The sequence below is a fragment of the Sipha flava genome, unplaced genomic scaffold (genome assembly GCF_003268045.1).
Source record: "Sipha flava isolate LNK unplaced genomic scaffold, YSA_version1 2_pilon_pilon, whole genome shotgun sequence".
Taxonomy (NCBI): Eukaryota; Metazoa; Arthropoda; class Insecta; order Hemiptera; family Aphididae; genus Sipha; species Sipha flava.
The window spans coordinates 3,213,478-3,234,896 of NW_020272972.1; the positions used below are offsets into that span (position 1 = coordinate 3,213,478).

A 21,419-nucleotide genomic window follows, 5' to 3' on the forward strand; every position below is an offset into this window, starting at 1 on the left:
CTTAATAACAATAAAAATGTTAATAATTTGTAATTTATTGTAAAAAAGTAATAGGTATATTATAATGTTATGAGTTATAAATTATAATCAACATATAATCATTATCTATGACCTTGTTTAATTCTTAAAATATTTTTATAAATCTGAAATATTTGATATTCAATAGAATAAGCATTATTACGATATTAATTGTATTAATTACTAATAAGCAATTCAATTTTTGAAGTAAAAAATCTGAGTTTAAAATATCAAAATAAATAAATGATGAAAATACTAAGTATAAAATATATAACTCAATACGAGCAAAGACTTTACAAAGGAAAGCGTATATAAATTATAAAATCTTTCCTCTTATACTTTATTCATATGAATACAATTTAAGTACGCTTTTGATTCTCTCGCGTGTATCCTATAAATTTACTTAAATTTTTTATTATTAAAATAATATTTAAAAATGTTGTATATCAGGGATGGGTAACTCAAAGTAACAAGAGGGCTAATTTTTAAAAGTTTAAAATTTGGTGGGCCATGGTAAAAAACGAAAAAAGATCATTGAAATTGACCATCAGTATTAATTTTAATTTTAATTAAGTTTAATTTAATTTTACAAATGAACCAATACAATAAAATAAATGCCTAACACCTTTAGCTATGTTAACTATACCTACTGATATAGATATATATTATACCTAGTCATTTAATAATTTAGCTGGAGTTCAATGCTAGAAAAAAATATAAAATTAAAATTTTATGATCAACGTAATACATAATAACATGGCATATATTTAGATTGTATTGCTTAAAAAAACGTATTATTTTACGGCTAAGTCTCTACGACATAATTACAGGAGGTTTTTCGAAGAGTATTAGCTTCAAAAAAGGATGACATTTTAAAAAATAAATTTTAGTTACTAACAGTATTTTAATGGTGTATTAATACTATAACATGATATAAATAATAACGGTTTTTACACGTCTATATGTTTTCATTTCGTCTATTTACCAAAGAGTAAAACAAATACAAAATGAATACTTGGAACTATGAGCCAGAAAATAATAATGGATCAACATAATATAAATTTGCCATACAATTGTATACTGAGCAATCCAATTCCAAGATAATAATTTTTCGCTAGTAAACTCGTACAATGGATAAGTTTCATAAATTCTAAAAATGTATAGCACTTCTTTGTAATTTATTACACAAACTATCATCATTAATAATAAATATATGGCAATTGTTATTTGAAACTTATTTTAATTTTATTTATTATAAAAATAATGCAATAGAAAAAAATGTTCAACAATAGTGTAACATTATTAAATTATGTTTTTTATAATAAAATCAATTAAATAATTCAAAATTCTAAAATTATTATTTATATAACAAAGCGGAAATATATCTTTAAAAATAATAATTTATGTAAGATATCTAATAAGTTTTAATGACTTAAATTAATTATAAAACGTATTTATTAAAAAACTTCCATAATTGAAACCAAGAAAATACTTATATACATATATATGTATATTATTTATAATATATTTTTAAAATTAAAAACAATAAGTTTCGTTTGATTAAAATATAAGTTCCAAATTTTCGCCAAAAATTTAGATAAATTTTCTAATTAGATATATTATTTATAAAATAAATCTTATATATCTAATATCAATAATCTATAAATCTAATCAAAAATATCGATAGCTTAAACTAGGAAATTATGAAGCAATGTCACTTAGTTTTATTATTAATAATCGCAAAATCATAAAATGTAATTGCAAATCACTTTTAGTATTTTAGAAATTACATATAATTAAATATAACCAATTAAATTTAACAATATCATGATATTAAGAAATTATTTATTCATTGCAACATCGGATAAAATAAATCAATATTAGAATGAACGTTTTTTAATTTAAAATTTAAGAATTTTCAACAACTAAACTTTTTTACAGTAAATTTCAACATCTGTAAATCTAAATTGGATAACTAAAATGTATTAACAATTTTTATTAACGTTACATAAAAACTACATAAATATAGCCGAATTTAGAAAAATAAAATCATGGTAATAATATTAAATTTTAGTAGTGGGGTAACAATACTTCAGTTTATGACAACGATAATAAATGTTTCGGTAAAAACGAATTTTGAAACCGTTTAAGTGTCACAGTGCTAGTGATTTCTCTATTTACCTGTACAGGCGCCATGTAGATGTTTACGAAACACTGGTTTTATGGAGTTTATATTGTCACGGAAACGGGTGGGCGACCGGGGTCATCGTTTCTGTTTGGACCCCTCCACCACATACTCAAGATTTCTTCACGCTAGATTTTACACATAATACGCATTTTTATTTGCTGGACAATAACTCGAAGCCCTTAAAGGCCTTACCTGGCACAATGACAGATGGGACCCAAAATGTACATCCGTTTTCTACCCAAACGTATTTTTTCATTCAAACACCACTGCTTCTACCTGCTGTCGGTCGTCATCATGTATACACAACATCGATGACAACAAGCATTACCATTACTATTCCTGTTTTTCTAGAAATGATCGATTTCGCACCAAAATAATACGAAAAAAAAAAAATTTCAGTTATACTAATCTATACAATAAAAAAAAGGAAACCATAACTTATGAAATATATAAGAAAAAACTTGCATTAACATTTTCAGTAACCATAAGGCGTATTCTAAAGAAAACATATTATACACGGCACTTATAAAACTATAATTTCAGAAAAACTAAATTTCTGCACGCCATTTACAGCGTAATATTGATAATGCAATAAATAGGTTTCAGTATACAACCTATGTATAAACGAATTTTGTTTTGTCTTTTACAACTAAGAACCATTGATACTGACATGATATCTACGATAAAGATAAATATCAAATAAACTATATTACAAATCAAGAAATTCTATATTTAAATTCTGTTTTTCCTGTAACTTTTTATCATGACATACTTAAATAAACAGATTTTCAGTCTAATTTTTTTATTTTAAATACTAGTCCATATTATAGTACATCTATCTATATATAAATAGTCAACAATACACAAAGCAATTACTTCATTACTTCATTAATATTAATATTATTTTCTGATAATCAGTTACAAAAAATTTACCTATAGTTAATTAAATTCTGAACACTATTATACATCATTAATGGTCTAACATTTAAATAATTAATTATCTGTAAACAGAATAAATCAAAGATAAACAAATAATAACTAAACATATGATATGATTATTAATTGTATGAAGCAGGATTAATAAAAACTCATGTACTGCTAGCACTCAAAGCTCGAGTCATAAATACTTTACATCGTAAGCGAGGAATTCAAAACAATTGCATGCACAAATTACTAATGAAAATAATTATTACATAATAGAATTAATATATTTAAGTTCTCTAATTAAATTTTAATAAATCAAAGCAGAGGTTATTTAGCAAAAATGTGTTATAAAATGTGGCTTATCAAGAAAATATTAACTGTCAATTTTAAAGTTAATTTCTATACTAAATATGTTTTTCAATAATTAAAACAGAAATTATTGATGTAAACATTTAGCAAAATAATATAGGTACAATTTTACACTGATAAATATAAATATACGAGATCCATGTTTGTAACTACCCTTTAAGTATAATACTTTTTGTTGGAGGTTATATAAGTGTGAGTTTAGTACTATGAAAAGTAAAATAAAATAAACAATATTATTACAATATTAATAAATCCGTAAAGTTAATTTAAGAAAATACATAATTGTAGTTTTTACATTTTTTAACGTTCTTATTACAAATAAATAGTCGTTAACATTTAATAATTGAATACATTTAAAATAACATTAACAAGGTTTTTTAAAAAGTCTAAAGTTTTAAGAAATTATCTTAATACCCGAACGTTTATAAAATTATCAATAATTATAGAAGTTATTTACATTTTTTTGTAGTTGCAGATAAAAATCTTTTTATACAAAGTTGTTTTTTTAAAACTGGTACACAAATATTGATATTTTCTTTGTAACGGGTACTATACAAATGATTCATTCTAGCTGTATTATACTTAAACTTTTAAATCGAAAAATGTGTTTATTACTGCCAGAACCCAAAGTGTAGTGTTGAGTGTAGATTAGTGAAGTTAGAAAATACTTAAATAAACACAAATTTCAATAAGAGTAACTAAATAGTAGAAGGAAATTTTCAATTTTTTATATTGACTTATTTTAAGGTTTGCATTTTATATAAATTCACTACCAAGTTCAAAATATATGAGACAAGGAACATTAATGTATATACATTATTGTTATATACATGAATATTGTTTTCAACCGATAACTTATTATGATTAAGTGTTTGACGTCCGTGATTGTAAATGTTAAGTGTTTCACACCGGTTAAACCTAGTCGTATAAATTATCCACTTATCTAATTTCAATCACTTACATTATTGTTGTTACATATAAATAATATTAATCTGAATGCCTAAATTCTTTAAAATATATCACTGTAATGATTAGTTAGTTATTCGACTAACTATCTCAACATAAAATAATTTTTAGATTTTTACAACCCTAAGAATATTTACCATTACATATAAATAATATTTTCTTTTAGACGGACAATGACTATCAGATATCTTATACTATTTCTGTAAAAAAAATAATTATAGTATTAGACAGTAGCGTAGGCAAAAAATTACATGGAGGAAGTTAATTTTAAATGTTCTCTTACATAATTTCCAACTTTTTAATTTTTTAATAAATCGATTACACATAAGCTAAAAATAAAATGTGTTATTATTTAGTTTACTGAAACTGTGAAAACTGTTTAATGATGACAAAATATAACATTCTATATATGTCATAAAATAATTATATATAAGTACAAAATAAGAAACATTTCGGGGGGAAGGGGGGTATAATCCACTAACCCCCCTAGCTTTGTTACTGGTAGTAAGTGAAAATAATAATAAAACACAATACATATACTTACTAAGTACAATTATGTTCGATTCAACTCTATAGGAATAAAACTACAATTAAAATATTTTTAAATAGTGAAATTATATTATTTAAACAAAGGTATAATTATTTATATGAAATAAAACCAAAAATATGAAAATTGAATTCACAAATCCTTAATAATACAAGAAAACAAAATTATGATAACATACATTTTAAACAATTACATGAAAAATTGAACAGTGATATGGTTGTCGTCAATTATCATACATTTTTTTATTTTTTCGTTGTAAAGCAAATTATATGATCAAAATATGAATCTATATACATATAGTTTATTGAATATTAACCGTTTAAATAAACGATATAGAGTATAATTAGTAAAGTATACTCACGCTCTATAATATGCATTTCTATTATATTATAAACTCTATAATATAAAGAATAGACTTTATCGATTCGCGACAAGCATTAACGAAAATATTTTCTCGTTACAACGACAAAATATATTATAAGGCTATATCATCAAATAATGTGGTACCCAATTCGTGTATTCAGCAGAAAAAGTTTCCCTAATTCATGATATTTTACGTATCGATTTCATAAAATAACCTAATTGGAGAATAGCGTTGCTAATTTCATGATATAGTCAATTTCACAAATTTAAAAGGTGTAACATACATTTATATCTTTGCAATATCAACAACAATAAATTTGGTTTTCATAACTGAGAAATTCTATATATAGGTTAAAATTGTTCTAATTAAATAAAAATAAATATTATACAGTATCCATCGATTAAAAATATTCCGTCATTTATCAATATCAAAAAAACTCAATTTGAAGTCTTTCAAATAATTTTTTTTTTTTTAATTCATAGGTTATAAAACTTTCTATTTTTAAGTAAAATAATTAATATTACTTATGCATTTAGTTATTTTCATCCACGATTAATTTAAATATTAAAAACCAAATTACCAGAAACTTTTAACGCTTTGACAAGTGTAAATATTATATACAAAACTTTACACAAAAACGTATATTTTGAGTAATCTAATCTGAATAGACAAAACCAACAATCTGATTTTCAATTATGTATGAGTAAATATACACGCAATAGTTAATACTGATATTATTTGATAAGTCAATTTGTGTGATAGTATAATGTGTTTGATCAGTTCCATATAAATCGAAACAACTTTTTCCGCAATAAGTGCTTTTGGCTCAAAATCCATATAATATTATATTAATTACTATGACGTGAATTGTTTTTTAGTATTTACAGTGTAATCTATAAGCACGGTTTATTAGCTATAACAGTTATTATTTATTATTACATATCATGTAATAGGTAATGCTTTATATAATTTTAATTAGATCATATAATTTATATACATAATTTTATTAATAATGGTTAAAACAAGGTAAGCAGTTTTCAACATACTAGATAACAAAATAATCTTTAGAATACAATAATAAAAAGATGAAATCGGCAGAAATTAATAACTAATGCAAAACACAATTTAAATAGTAAAACCGCTCAATTTGTTATTTAGTGGTCTTGATTATGTTATTAATTGGTTATACTCTTTTAGATAGTATCACACAGTGTATTAATTGTATATACATACATTTCTCAGAACTTGACACCCTTCTCTTATTATTTTTAATCAAAAGAATGTTTACAGCAACACTATATACCCACAAAATGTTTTAAAAATTCATAATTGTCAACCATGTAAGAAAGCTGTTGTATACAGGCATACAAAAAACCTAAAAGATTCCGACTATTTAAATTTCTGACGACCGCAATAAATTATAATGTGAAAAAATATATGTAATGTAAACACATAAGACTTGTCCTTCGACGTATCAAGTGCTTTAGAGTGAAAAATCTTCTTACATCAGATTGGTCAATTATAATAATCGATAAAGATACTTTATGTATAAAAAAAGTTGTCTATTTTAATAATAATAGGGTTTAATCGAATCAACGGAAAAAACATTTTCTGATGTTGCCTAATGAGATAATGTACGTATAAAAATACGCGTAAATCAAAAATATTTAAATGCTATTTAACTATTTTTGTGATTTGTGACATAAAAATCTCAGTAAAACTATAAACATGAATAAATATAAAAACAGAGAAACAATATTCTTGTAATAATAATATAATTATTAAATATTCATAACAGCCCGCAAAACCCGAGTAAGACTGATCAGAGTAATTATTTATTTCGACGTTTATAATTGAATGGTAATTTTTAAATATTTATTAATGGTTCGCATGTAACATATTTTGTCTTAGTTACCATGATAGTGTTCGTGAAACTCGTTACAATGCTCACCGCGAAAATGCATTATTAAAATATATATTTATTAATGAGTAACTAGCAATAACTAATAAATAATAGATAGGCGAAAGTTCTTGAAACAATAAAACATTAAATGTTTTACAATATCATTGTTTTATTTCTGTGACTTGTCACACAATGATTATTATTATTATATTTACTCACATACTGCAAACATACATATTTGTTCACTTTAATAGTAAATATACTGAATAAACTCAGATGATTTATTGAATATTTGAAAAAAAAAACAGTAAATACGTATTAAAATAAAGGTACCAATACCATGTAGGTATAGAAAAATAACAAAAACAACTGACTAATTCAGTCAGACGAATAAATTACATACCACGCGCACATTATTGGATGTAACATTTACATACACATTTTTTACAAAATAATAATTATTGTAGGGGAAAATAACTGGAAGTACTAGTAATAATAATACTATCGCATAATACATTATTATCGACGAAGAGGTTAAATTAGCATGTTAGAAAACGTGAAATTACATTCAGTTGGAGGCTTTTCGTCAAAACCAGAGTTTAAACTTTGATAAATTGGATTTATTAAAATTCTTTTTTTTCCCCCGTTTATTCTGCCACCGAACTTGTCTGACGAGAAATTAAAAATGATTTTAATTTAAAAAACGATGCAAATACGAATTCAAGAAGCAATAAAAATATAAAAAGTTGACATTCCTGCGGTTTGAATTGGTTTCCCACGTAAAAAAAATCTAAAATTATTATCATCTGTCTCGTACATGCATTTGATTTCAACAAGATATCTACAAACGTTTTGCTTTATGATCTATATAATATTTAATTACAAAATCGCAAAGCGTCATTGTTATTGTTTAACATAATCTAGCAGCAAAGTTTATATGTGCTACATCGTTTGAGAACTATGACACTATAAAAACAAAAACCTATTCTTTATGGGATATCATCGGAGATTTCGGTTTAGCACCCACGCGCGCGCGTTCAGTGAGATGACGATGGGAACAAGAGTTTACCGATAGAGGAGTACGAGGGGAGGTCGTGCAAACCAGTGCGCAAACTACTGGGTAAATATCAGGCTTGGATTTTTTTTATCGACCAACACACACGGTTCGAAAACCGGTCTTGAATTAATATCAAATGAAATTAGAAAACACCACACACACACACACACACACACACACACACACACACATACATGCCGGATCAAATATCTCTATTTGAAAAAAGGGGGCTACCATTTTCTTAAATGATCATAACATATGACACGCACGACCGCGGTGGGTTTGACCCATTTATTAAACAGAATACCTGATTCGGTGGTTGTGACCACGAGGACGGTGTGGAGAAAACAAAACACATAATCATGCGAGTTCCCGAGAGATATAATTAAAATAAAATATAAATATAGGAGTGAAGACAACATTTTGGAACTATTAGGACGATTTATTTAAAACAAAACCAAACGAGTATTATTGCAGTGAATCACAAAAGTAATATCGTTTATCAATAGTGTGGATTATAATATAAACTCCTTAAAATTACGAGTGAGCTATATATTGTTGTTGGAGAACCGAAGGCCAAGTGGCGGTAACATTACCCATCTGCGAATCTAAAAACGATGAACCCCTGTACTATAATTATAAATAGTATTTTCCCACAGTACAAAAATTAACAATGCTTAAACAAATCAGTCATTATTTCTTATTGTGGTATATTTAAGATTACATAAATGAAAAAATTGTTTATATACTCGAGTGCTAAGAAAAAGATATTTCATACATTTCATATGTATAAAAATACGCCATGTAAAGTTAATTAAATTTTTACTGAAAACATAAGACTTCATATTTCAAATAAATTTTATATTTTAAAAATTATCGTCAAAGAAAAAATATTTTAAAATATTTATAGTGGGACAATTTAAATAGTACAGTTAATTACATTTTTAAACTATCCACTATAAATAGTATGTACTTCCAGTTTATAAAACCATAATGTTAATCGTTTGGACTCTCTCGATTTCTCTTCAACAATATTTGATATTATTGATTCCGATGGATATATTTCAGTTTCAAAACGGACAAAGCAGTCAATTTTCAAAAATTCTCATTTAGACAAAGAATCATATGTACGTAGCACGAACTATAGGATTAAACTATGTAAGAAGTCCTTCAAAACGAAATGGAAACTCTGGGGGGTTGATTGCAATTGGATAGCCTACAAGTACAGCCGTCCGACACATCAATTGATACGAGTATATGCGAACAAAAAGCAAAATTACGATTTCATTGTACGTAAAATAAAAAAAAAAAAAAAAACAATACAAAATAGATATTACGTCACTTGATTTTTGTATAATCCGTATCGTAAGTACGTGTAAAAATAGGTAAAATGTACGTACAGTGTGGGTGCGACGAGCAGAAAATCACATTATGGACGGTGGTTTCGGCGTTCATCACAGAAGAGGGAATATATATACGTGTACATAATGTACAGCGTTACAGCGTGGGCCTTGAACGTCTAGAAATGACAATAGGACATAATCGGGTAGAGGGAATATAATTTTTTTTTCCTCTCTTCGTATATAAACATAAATAATAATAATGCGGTACGCAAAGGTTCGGCGTCCTCGCACATCTTCGACACGTCTGCGGTGTGTGTATATATATATCACTTGAAACTGTCGCCACCTGTACTGGCGTCGCCTGACATGGTACAGTTTTTCCTCGATCAACCGTTTTCACTATACACGTTTACAAGAGGCGTACACATACACAGAGGCGCTTTTGGTACAACCATCGAGAAATAGAGAGAGAGAGAGAGAGAGAGAGAGAGAGAGAGAGAGAGAGAGAGAGAGCAAGAGAGAAAGAGAGATCATTGACCGTCGCCCGTACCTATAACTACTGGTATAACGAATTTTAAATTACTGTACACCCGATCGATACATGTCTTTGACGTGTACGTGGTGGAAGATTTTTCGAAACACTATTTGTACTACTTGTATTGATGATTTATATAAATTACGATGGTAAGTAATTTCGGCACTATCTACGACGAGCCGTAGATAAAGAGCTCGTATAAATGTCTGAGTGTTAAACGTTCAGCATTTCATATCCTAAAAACGAAATCGAATGTAAGCATCGAGTGATCGATGATTAATATCTTAAATAAACACTACTTTTGACAAACCAAACAACTTAAACCTATTTAGAGGCCTCGTCGTATTTAATAATTACATAATCGGCAATTCATATCAAAGGTAATATACGGTGTTAAAACAGCGTATTAAGTGCAGTGGAAAAAAACTAATACCAAACAATGCTGAGTAGATTAATATTCTTTAGTCAGATAACCATAAGGAAAACAACTCTAGAAAAAAAAAAAACGATACGATTTTGATAACAATAAACAATAATACGGATCCGTAGGTTATATGTACTGTTTATCTGCAATGGTCGTATAGGCGTTATAATCAGGGAAAACATAAATATAAAATAAATATCTAGAACTAACTATAATATTTTCAAGTATTAAGTAAATTAATCTTGATTTATTTTTTTATTAAAAATTTTAATGTATTATCTTCGAAAAACATAGAGTTTCAAATAATTGTTGCTCGTGTCTGTCAATAGGTGTGACTTATGAGTTGTATTATAAATCCAAGCTAAACTATTCAGCCTTAATGTAATATAATTTCATGAATTTATCACCAAGACTATTATTAGGATATTTCTATTTTTGTTGAGTTTTCTTTTGGCGGTCGAATGAAGTCGTAAATAAGAAATTCAACGACGTCAGTAATTTATACGTAAGATAATACATGCCGTTTACTCACCGTATTATATCCACTTTAACACTCAATAAAAGCCGAAAAGATATTGAAACTTGAAACTCTTGAGATTCTATTTAATTATAATAACTAAAGGTGTAGGAATTTAATATTACTTCATTACAATTAGTTGGACCTATATCAATGTCAATAATCTCACATAGTTTATGAAATATGTGTATATCTATGAATATTACGTGTGGATATGTATGGATATGTACATGCCATCTATAATTACTATTAATTAATATTCAAATACACTATAACAGACATATACGAAACAATTGACAATATCTTTTGTTCTCAACAAATCATATACCCATGACCTCGTGATCATCAGCATGTTAAATTTATAGTTGATATCCTATATCTTTGATATTTATTATATAGATACCTCATTAAAAAACGAATAAGACTGCAATCAAAACTCACAATACTCTAAAAATAATCAAAATAATTACTAATTTTGGATAAATAATTTGTATACTTAAATAATATTAAAATCAAATTAACAATGGACATATTAATTAAAATAATACCTATACAGTATGAAAACAAAAACAACAGCCGTTTAAAAATGTATGTATAATAATAGTAAATATATCAAAATATCTCCAAACCACCAATTAATTTGGGAAAAAATGACAATATTATATGCTTTAATTATTATTTATTGAATATGTTGTGGATTACTGTCGGAACTGACTATAATAGCAGTAAATATGCACCATTGATGGCATGAAATGTCTAAATTTAGTATTAAAAAAATGATATATTTATATTATATGTATATTTTATAGTTTTCTACCTACGTAATACAATTATAAAACTAAATAAAATTAAATCTATTAACATAGATTACATTAATTTTATGTATATATTATATACTATAATAAGTATATAATTTATTTTAATTTTAAATTATGTAGTGAAATTGTACATCGTAGATCTGTGTAACCGCAAACGTTTACTCCTCTAACTTAATACTATACCACATTAAATAACATTATACTTAATACGTTTTCAGGACATCATTATATGTAAATCTATATATATATACAATATTCATACAGTATTTGAGCCATAACTTTTCAATCAGTCTCAGTACTTCTATAGCTAACAAAGTTTAAACTTAATACTTTCATCGAATTTACAATCCACGTAAAGTTTATACTAACCATCATTGTATAGTTTAACTTTTATAACTATATTATGAATATAATTGAATAATGGAAACTATGATAAATGAATTTCATCTAAATATGAAATATTATTAGTGAATACAAAATATAGACGTTTAACTATTTGACAATAACGAAACTCAATTTCAGTATTAAACCATGAAAATCACAACTAAATCTTCTTCTTCGGTAATTGAGACATATCGTATTTTTCCATACTTATTGTACAAAATATATCGCTCAACAGATAGAGCTACATAATAGTATAGATATCGTGCTCTTGAGCTCAACATGTCTTACACATTTATATTTCAGCCATTGAGTATACTTCAAATATGAATACGAAAATGTGTAGGTATTTTTGCGTGTTTTTAAAATTAGCAGATGCCGATATTGGAATAAAATTAACAATCACCAATGATGACTATTTCATTTTTTTTTTTTTATATACAAATCGTTAAAGTTATCAATTAAAAATGAAAAACATAAAAGAATTAAAATAATAAACAAATGTGCATTAGTTTCTTACGAATAGGATACAATGAAAAATCCTTTTCCGGCGACGGTACGCGTACAACGATCGAGAGAAAATGCTGAATCAGCGTGAGCATAAACACAAGTGAATAAAGACAAAAAACCAACATCGAACAGTACAGTGATAATGTACACCATACGAATTCCTTCTCGATAATTCCGGACATATAAACAACCCTTTGTACGAACGTAGTGGTTGCGGTTTCCGATGTAATACGAGTATATAAACATCAAAAAGAATATCTATACCACTGCTGGGTTCCGGACGTTTGGACAACTAGAAAAGTGTATGAAACGCCTTATTGAATACAGGGTAAAGTAGTTATCGGATGTGCGAGGAAAAAACCCGTAGATATGCGTACGTGTGCACGTGGGTACTATGTACACTTAAATAATGTTTATGTACCGTACGTTAACGACCGTACGTCGTTATTCGAATGATATAACCTATTTTAGACCTCGGCGACATGAGATGTACCCAAGTTATATATATATATATATATATATATATATATATTAACACGACTAGAATCCGTTTCTGACCGTTTAATCGCCGAACCGTCGGATTACGTCTGCCCGGCCCGCGTTTAGACCATTCGGTGTAGTTATAATCCGGTGCGTAGGAACAAACACGGTACAATACAGCGTTGACCGAGAACGTCCAATCGTACCATTCAACTTGCGACGCGACCAAAGCCGTAACGTCGCGCTCGTCGACCGGCACGTAGCGTGTACAATTACGACGCGCGGGACGTTTAACCCGATCTGTATCGCGCGGTGGCAGTAGTCTAACACTCGAACGGCATTCCGGAGCACGTGCGAGATTCGTGTAATCAGCTGCGGCGGAACACGTGACTGGAAACTGAAATCGACGACGACGAACAGAAGCGCATGCGTATGCGTCGCGAAGTCGACCGAGATGCAGGAAACGGATTTTTTTTTCTAAACCGAAAAAGCTTTCGGGCCGCACGGACACGGACGATCGTGGGAACAAGTTTCGGTGGTATGCGCGTACACACACACGCGCGCGCGCGATATATGTTATGGGTGCGCATCAGGGACTCACGCTGCGGCGGCGGCGGTAAACGGGGTTGGCCGGCGGAAGAGGGGACAGGTACTAAGACCGCGTGGGAGGTGTATGTGCATACACCGGCGGCGGGCCACCGGCGTTTAAAAATCGTCTGTGCCAGACCGAATGGAATGCAGCAGCGCGCGTGTATGTGTGTGTGTATGTGTGTGTGTGTGTGTGTGTGTGTGTTTGTTACCCCGCCGCCCGTGAATAGAGTATGTACACGACGTACACGGTCACCTTTTCACGCGCTTTACAAGCGTACACACACACGTTCATCGTGGTCGGTAGTGATTGTGTGTGCGAGCACCGGTCGGTCTCCTACGGTGAGCCTCCCGGTCGCTTTGACCAGAGCGCCAGGTACCGCGTGCACCACCACCACCACCACCACCACCACCGCCGCCGCCGATGCCACCACGACCACCGCCACGGCAGTAATCGGCCGCGAAGAAAGACCTCTCGTCGTCTGCAGCACCGCAGTCCACCACACGCACACAAACACCGGACGTCCGGACAAATCAGTACACACGTTAATGGTACATAATAACAATAATTATTAATACTGTTTTGACTTCGTACGTCCTGTACAGGATCATAACACATAAGTGTCGTAAGCTCCGATTCTCCTCTACATTGTTATTAATGGTTTCACATAAATATGCCTACACGTATTCATGCGTAACGCGATGTTGTTTTTCATCCCGTTCCGTAATCATGACGGTAATGAGAAACTATTCATTAATGCACATACATCCGCGAACGGAAGTGACTAATTCAACCGATAACGCACAATGTATTACTCACGAGTTAATATTATTTTCAAATCGCGCACAAAAGTACAAATATACATATATAGTAGACATTTTACACGAATTGGTGGTGACAAGTTTATAATTTTAGACTAGATTAATATTCACTGTTATCGAATCGTCGTACGAGTAATAAAGCGTGTTACGTCATAAATTATATGAAAAAGCTTTTAAATAATATCGCTATACCGTGTCCCATGTACACCCATATTAATTACATTGATAAATCTATTTGGCCAACTTCCCGGACGAGTTTTAAATGAAACATCTTTTTCCCTATCAAAATGCATCATATAGGGAATTTTTAAGACCGATAAATCCGCCTTCCTATTATTAACTGTGCGGACAGTTACACAGTTATTTGGCTCGTTCCCACTATAATTTTACATTGTTTTACAAACAGACGTGACGTCACATTAGGTACGTCTGGAACTCTAGAACGGACGTTCCATCAGGAACTGGTTCGTTCTCACATTAATACATAAATAATATCAAATACCTGCATAACATAACAATTTCGTCGTTTCGATAGTATTTAATTAAAAATAGCTTGAATTATTCTAATATTTATTATTCGGATCCTTTTTATAATTATATTAAAATACATTAATTTAGTTATTATGTTAAAAAAAACTCGACCTTTTTGAATCACAAAATATTTGAATATGACTAGTAATCAAGTATATTATACTTTAATTATAATCGGAATCATAATTTACAGTAGTTATGTTAAATAAGTACTTAAATTCTTCAGCAAACGGCAAATTTGTTTGAGATGACACGGCTGTTAAACTATATAATTAAAGTACTTTTTGTATGTAAATCGTCTTTACAACACGATTATTTAAATTTACGGGCTATCTTGCTAATGCACAGTTGAAGTAAGCGTAAAAATTGTAAAATAGATTTTTATCTGAAAGAAAAAAAAGTACAATCGTTATAATTTCGCAATTGTATATTGTATTAGTGGCGATCAGATTTTGAATTAAGATGTATAAAAAGCTTTTGTTGACCATATTGATGATAAGCTGATAAAATAACTTTTAGCGACCGACCGGTCTGTTTTTTTTTTTTTAATTTTGGATAATGCTTGAAAATATTGTCCGTGCCCACTCCAGTTGGCAATCAGCCACGGGAGCTCGGCCAAGCACCAATGTCCCCACCTATGACCTAATAGCTCGTATATCCTGAAATAATATTCATTATTTTATAAAGCTTTGATTATTCGGAAAGACTTTGGTCGGTTTATTTTTTTTTTCTATGACATTAAATTCAAACTTCGTAATAATACACGGCCTCTCGTAGCACCACAGATAATCAACATTTTTTTGTTTTAACTAACTTTTTCATGATTAGAAAAAAAATACATTTTCAATTTCATCTCAAACTTTGAATCTGGTTCAAAATTGTAACTCATATTATACATACTCCGAAAAACTGATTTATGGAGTTTAAGACATTGAAAAAATTAATACTAATAATATGATGCCCATTTTCTAATTTAATTTTTAATGTATTCATTTATATTTATATTATATTAATCTATTTGTATTATTTACTATCAACCATTTATGAACTTAATTTTTTCAACAAGCAATAAAATGTACAACAAACAGTCTTATATTTATTTTCCAACCAGCAGGTATACACTTGAAAACATAATTAGAAAAAAAAATGTCTATAAAATAAAATACTTCGAATAATTCTAAAGACACAGTTATTATAAAATTGTAAGGACTGTACGAATATACTAAATGTGTTCCATTTTAAAGTCCTAAAAATGTACATTCTGATAAAAAAATGTTAATCCATAAAAAAATGAATGATATCAATTAATTGCTCATTTGTTAATATAACATTAAAAGTTATAACTGATCATATATGTTCCATTTGTTGTACATCACTAAGAATAAACTAAAGTATAGGTAATCTAATGCGTAATTTCACAAATCCAATATATATGTTTGTAAAAATAATGGACTTGTGGAATTACGCATTAGATTACCTTTGCATAAATTACGTATACCTATATATTTATATAATTAATTTATTGAATTAACATAATCGATTTATTACTCATTATAAAATATAATATTCAACTACAATCTAAATAAATAAATTACCTATAACAGCAACTTTCTGTAAATGTAATACTATTTATTTCAATGTATACATAATTAATAAACAATATGTACCCCATCTGCTAATAATTTAATTAGTTTACCCAAGCTTATAAAAAACATTTTAGTAATTTGCATTAGATGATGTATAATTATTATATAATACTTCAATTATAATATATAAATCCATTTATTATTGATTTAATTAAGCTTTTAAATTATAGTTAGCCAAAGTCTAAAAACCATTCGACAAAACAATAATATTTATTAAATCTTTAATTTAATAAAAATAAATATACCACCTTTAATACTACTTATTACCTATATTCGGAATTATTATTATTATGATTAAATAACTTTTTATCATCTATTGTAATCGTAGGTTTTAAATTTATATTATAAAAAATATTTGTAAATAATTTAACCCTGGGCACACACACGAATTTCTCTCAGTGAGGTCCTGTATTTTTTTTGATATTAATCTAAAAATAAAACGGAGACAAAATTATATGATGCGCCTGAAGTATTGGAATCAGTACCACGTATACGTTAATCGCGCCGGCGCTTGTGGTTACCGTGTTTTAGTTGAATTAATGGGAGGCGGCTGACCCAAACAGCAATAATATCATTTTATACGGAGAGCGCGCGATCACGATTTCTGAGTCCCTGTTACCGTAGTATAATGAAGTCATTGCGGTATAGTTTACAAAAAAAAAAAATACCCGACATGTTCAATTAGGAGTTCAGTACCTTTTTTAAAAGAGAAGAACACACCCCCAAGGTTAACATGATGTACATGTGTAATACATAAACACGAAAGAAATTTTTTTTAACAGCTCAAACAGTAAATATAACAGTAAATACCGTACAATGATTAAAATGATTAAACAATTATACCACTTACATTCGATTGAGATAATTAATTATTAATAATTATATAATTAAGTATATTAATTATATATTATAGTTAATTTTTTACATTAGTTTTTATAAGTAAAGTTTGAAAAGTTAAAAGACAAAAATCGTAGTTGTGTTTAAATTATACATTCTTCAACTTAATACTTATTGAAATGTAATTTGTTTTACCAACTAAACTTGAACTAAAAACATAAAGTTTACTCATTGAGTGAAATAAAAACGAATAAGAATAATAAATTTTTTTTTTATAATTGATTAAAAAGCAATTTACCATTCACCTATTTATATCAGCTAGGTATTTTTACCAAAATTAATCAATTTATCAATGGTTCTCATATAATTTTCATGTGTGGATCATTTTTTGATGTACATACATGTGATAAAATGTATAAGTGTTTAAGCCATAATTTATATAGTAAATCAAAGATTCGACGGGAGTACGTGCTTTACAAATAATTTTTTAGATTAATTTTTTTTTTTTGCGGAATAATATGAAAATATTTTTTAAAAATTACTTGAAAATTTCATAAATATAAATATGATATAATTTTGTTAAACCGTTAAGAACATGCATTCCAAATAATATTTATAAGAAATAATAATAGGTACATTTTTTATTTTTATTTGTTACTGTAACATATACGAATTGTTACATAGCACGTTATTCTCGTCGACCATTCAATTATATTATTGAATTTAAATTATACATCATAATACCAAACAGTTATTTTATATTGAGCAACAAATTAGGAGTATTATTTTTTTAGCAGTTCTTTGACCATAAAAACTATTTTTGGAAATTTAAAATTGAATTAAAAACTTAAATTAATTATTTCTTATCAATTATTACACTTACAAAAAATATAAATTAATAACATCGAAAAAACAAAATAATATTCAGCTTAAATTAAATTGTATTATTTCCATTGAAATCTGAATATTTTCAGCTGATTATGAGAGTGCAGGTACAACATTCATGAAATCGAATACGTACGCAATAAAATAAACTTCAAATAATTATCCTAATTGCACTGAATCAATAAAAATCGAATTTCATACATAAGCCCAAACAATTACCATTCCTGCGTGTTCTAGAAGTTGATTTTTTTAAACAGGGTAAAATATTTTTTTATGTTTCTTTGATTAATAAGTAGTTAAAAAATGTTAAGAATAGTAATTAACAAATTAACTTAATTAGTTAAGAATATTTTCTTGCAACTTATTACGTTGATCTCAGATCGTCAAAACGAAACCGTTCAATATATGGTACGTATAAACACCAAACGTAACCAATGTAGATGAAATTAATTAGTTATATATATATATAGTTTTATAGTGTGATGTTAAATGGACCGATCATCTGATAAGTGACACTGTTCAAATGGGACTGGGGGTGATCGGAATCCGATCACTCTTTAAAAATTATACGTAAGTATAATACGAATCGTATAAGTCCTTTGATAAGTCCTCATTGCTCCTGATACACACTCCGGATCTCACCATGACACAGTCGTTCACCCGACAGTAAATTTTACACAGTAATAATAGTAATAATAATACGTACCTACAGTTAATCTCGACAATGCGTACGTCGTATAAATCACGTGCACGACCTATTCTCAATAGCCTATACTCGGAAACTTAACTATAAATATTTTAATTGTTTTAACGTAACCAAACGCAGTGGAAATATAGAGAACGTTCGGAAAGCGATCGAACTATGGATATCGCGATAATAGTACTACACGAGTACAGGTGTACAGTACCATCGCAGTGGTCGCGCGTGGTACAACGGTTGCGAAACACGGTCGCGGGGATGTATAGCCACTACGCATACGACCATAGACCGTTTTTCCCCTTTTTTTTTTTTTTTATCTTTCCAAGCACATACTAACCGTTGACCGCATAGATCACATTAACCGAGTAACGATACGTCGCTGGGTGCGCTTACCTTGGTCGATTCGCGACGACGGTGTATCGTACAGGCCGACCGAACGGAACCGCTGTACGGCGACGTCGCAATCTGCGGACGACGACGATGACGGATAAGCGGTGCATCCGTCCCGCAGCCGGTGCGCGGATAACGCGATGACCGCCAACAAAAACCGCCGCATGTCGGTGGTCAGGTCGGATCAGGTGCGGTGTGCGTTGCGTGCGAGCACGTGCGCGTGCTCGTTTACAAACGTGCAAACACCTAGCACGTACGTGTTCCGCGATGGTGCGAACGACGCTGATCAACACCCGCGGCGAACGTTGACCACTGTCGAAAAACGACGACGCGCGGCACCTGGGATCGTTTGCGGGCGAAAACGCGCACTGGACGCACCGGACACGCGCACTTGCGAACTTGCGCTTGGCCGCGGGGAAAAAATTTAAGAAACTCACCGGGACGTGGTGACGGGGCGGTATGTAAACAAATCCGGACGTTCGAACATTTCGGACGAGAGACGAGAACACACACACACACACACACACTCACTCGCGCGCGCGACGGTTGCGTCAGTCGATACCGATCAACCGAGAGGAACGCACGTACGTCCGATCAGGTGTAAACGTGCCGACTGTCGGTCGACGGATTTCGCGGCGATGCACATCGTCGGGGGCGCCGCCGCAACGCGACGGGTGGGCGGTCGCGAACGGAAAAAGCGGCGGGCGGAGGAACGGACGGCGGCGGCGGTCAGCTGAGCTGAACGACGCCGCGCGTTCGCAGGTCGACAACCGCGCACTCCATCTGCCGGCCAAGATGATTGCTTGCAGATTTTCGAACACACTAGTCGCAATCCGTGCGACTTTTATCGCCCTGCGATGTGCACAATATCCACAGATGTGTATAATGTAATAATGTGTGACGGATATCTTACATTACGGTGAAATTACCGAGTAATTTAGTCTTTCGGGAAAATGGGAAAATTTGTTATGACTCCCACGGACGTGGAAAATTAATTTATATACTTTTATTATTGAATACAGTATCTACATTACATGTCATTAAATTGTAAACGTTCAGCGAAGCACATTTTCATTTCAGGAATAAATATGTACGATTAAACCCTATTCAACGGAAATTAATTTTAAAACATGATATTTTTAACTTTTGGACACTTAGTGACATGTATGGTAGATAAAAAATGAATTTACGGGTACGAATAAAGAGGTATTTATAAATAAATAATTGTATAAATACATTTTTTTACTTTTACGAGAGTTTTTTCAATTTTTTCCGTCTTTCTGGAAGACCTTGTATAATAAATACGTCATTTTCTGTCTACTTACGTGCAGCGAAATTAAAATCATTAGTAAGGGAAATAAACATCCATCGTATTCATTGCGCCCTGGCGAAAACTAATTCCAAAATTATAGGCTTATGAAATGCTCCTTCTTGCTTGTAAATACAAATCATCGGATTTTAAATAACCACCTATACAAAAAACACAAACTCGTAGAAAACAATTATAATTAAACATATATTAACCCCGTTAACGAAATCTAGTATTTAAACGTTGAATTGTTAAATAACGACAATACTCAACCTTAGTACACTCCACTATTTTCTATACCTAACGAAATTTTCTTAATCAAAATAGTACGTCAAAAAAGAATATTGAAAAATACTTGTATTAATCC

The 21,419-nt window shown here is 29.9% G+C and overlaps 1 protein-coding gene across 1 annotated transcript in view; it reads right to left on the reverse strand.

The window, feature by feature from the left end:
- LOC112686030 (division abnormally delayed protein) overlaps window positions 1-20,377 on the reverse strand; it is a 49,958-nt gene extending 29,581 nt beyond the window's left edge. Inside the window, exon 1 of the mRNA XM_025558131.1 lies at window positions 19,747-20,377. Within this exon, the coding sequence (XP_025413916.1) occupies window positions 19,747-19,909 (163 nt within the window). The 5' untranslated portion in view covers window positions 19,910-20,377. The remainder of the gene's footprint in view (window positions 1-19,746) is intronic.
- Window positions 20,378-21,419: the final 1,042 nt, after the last annotated feature.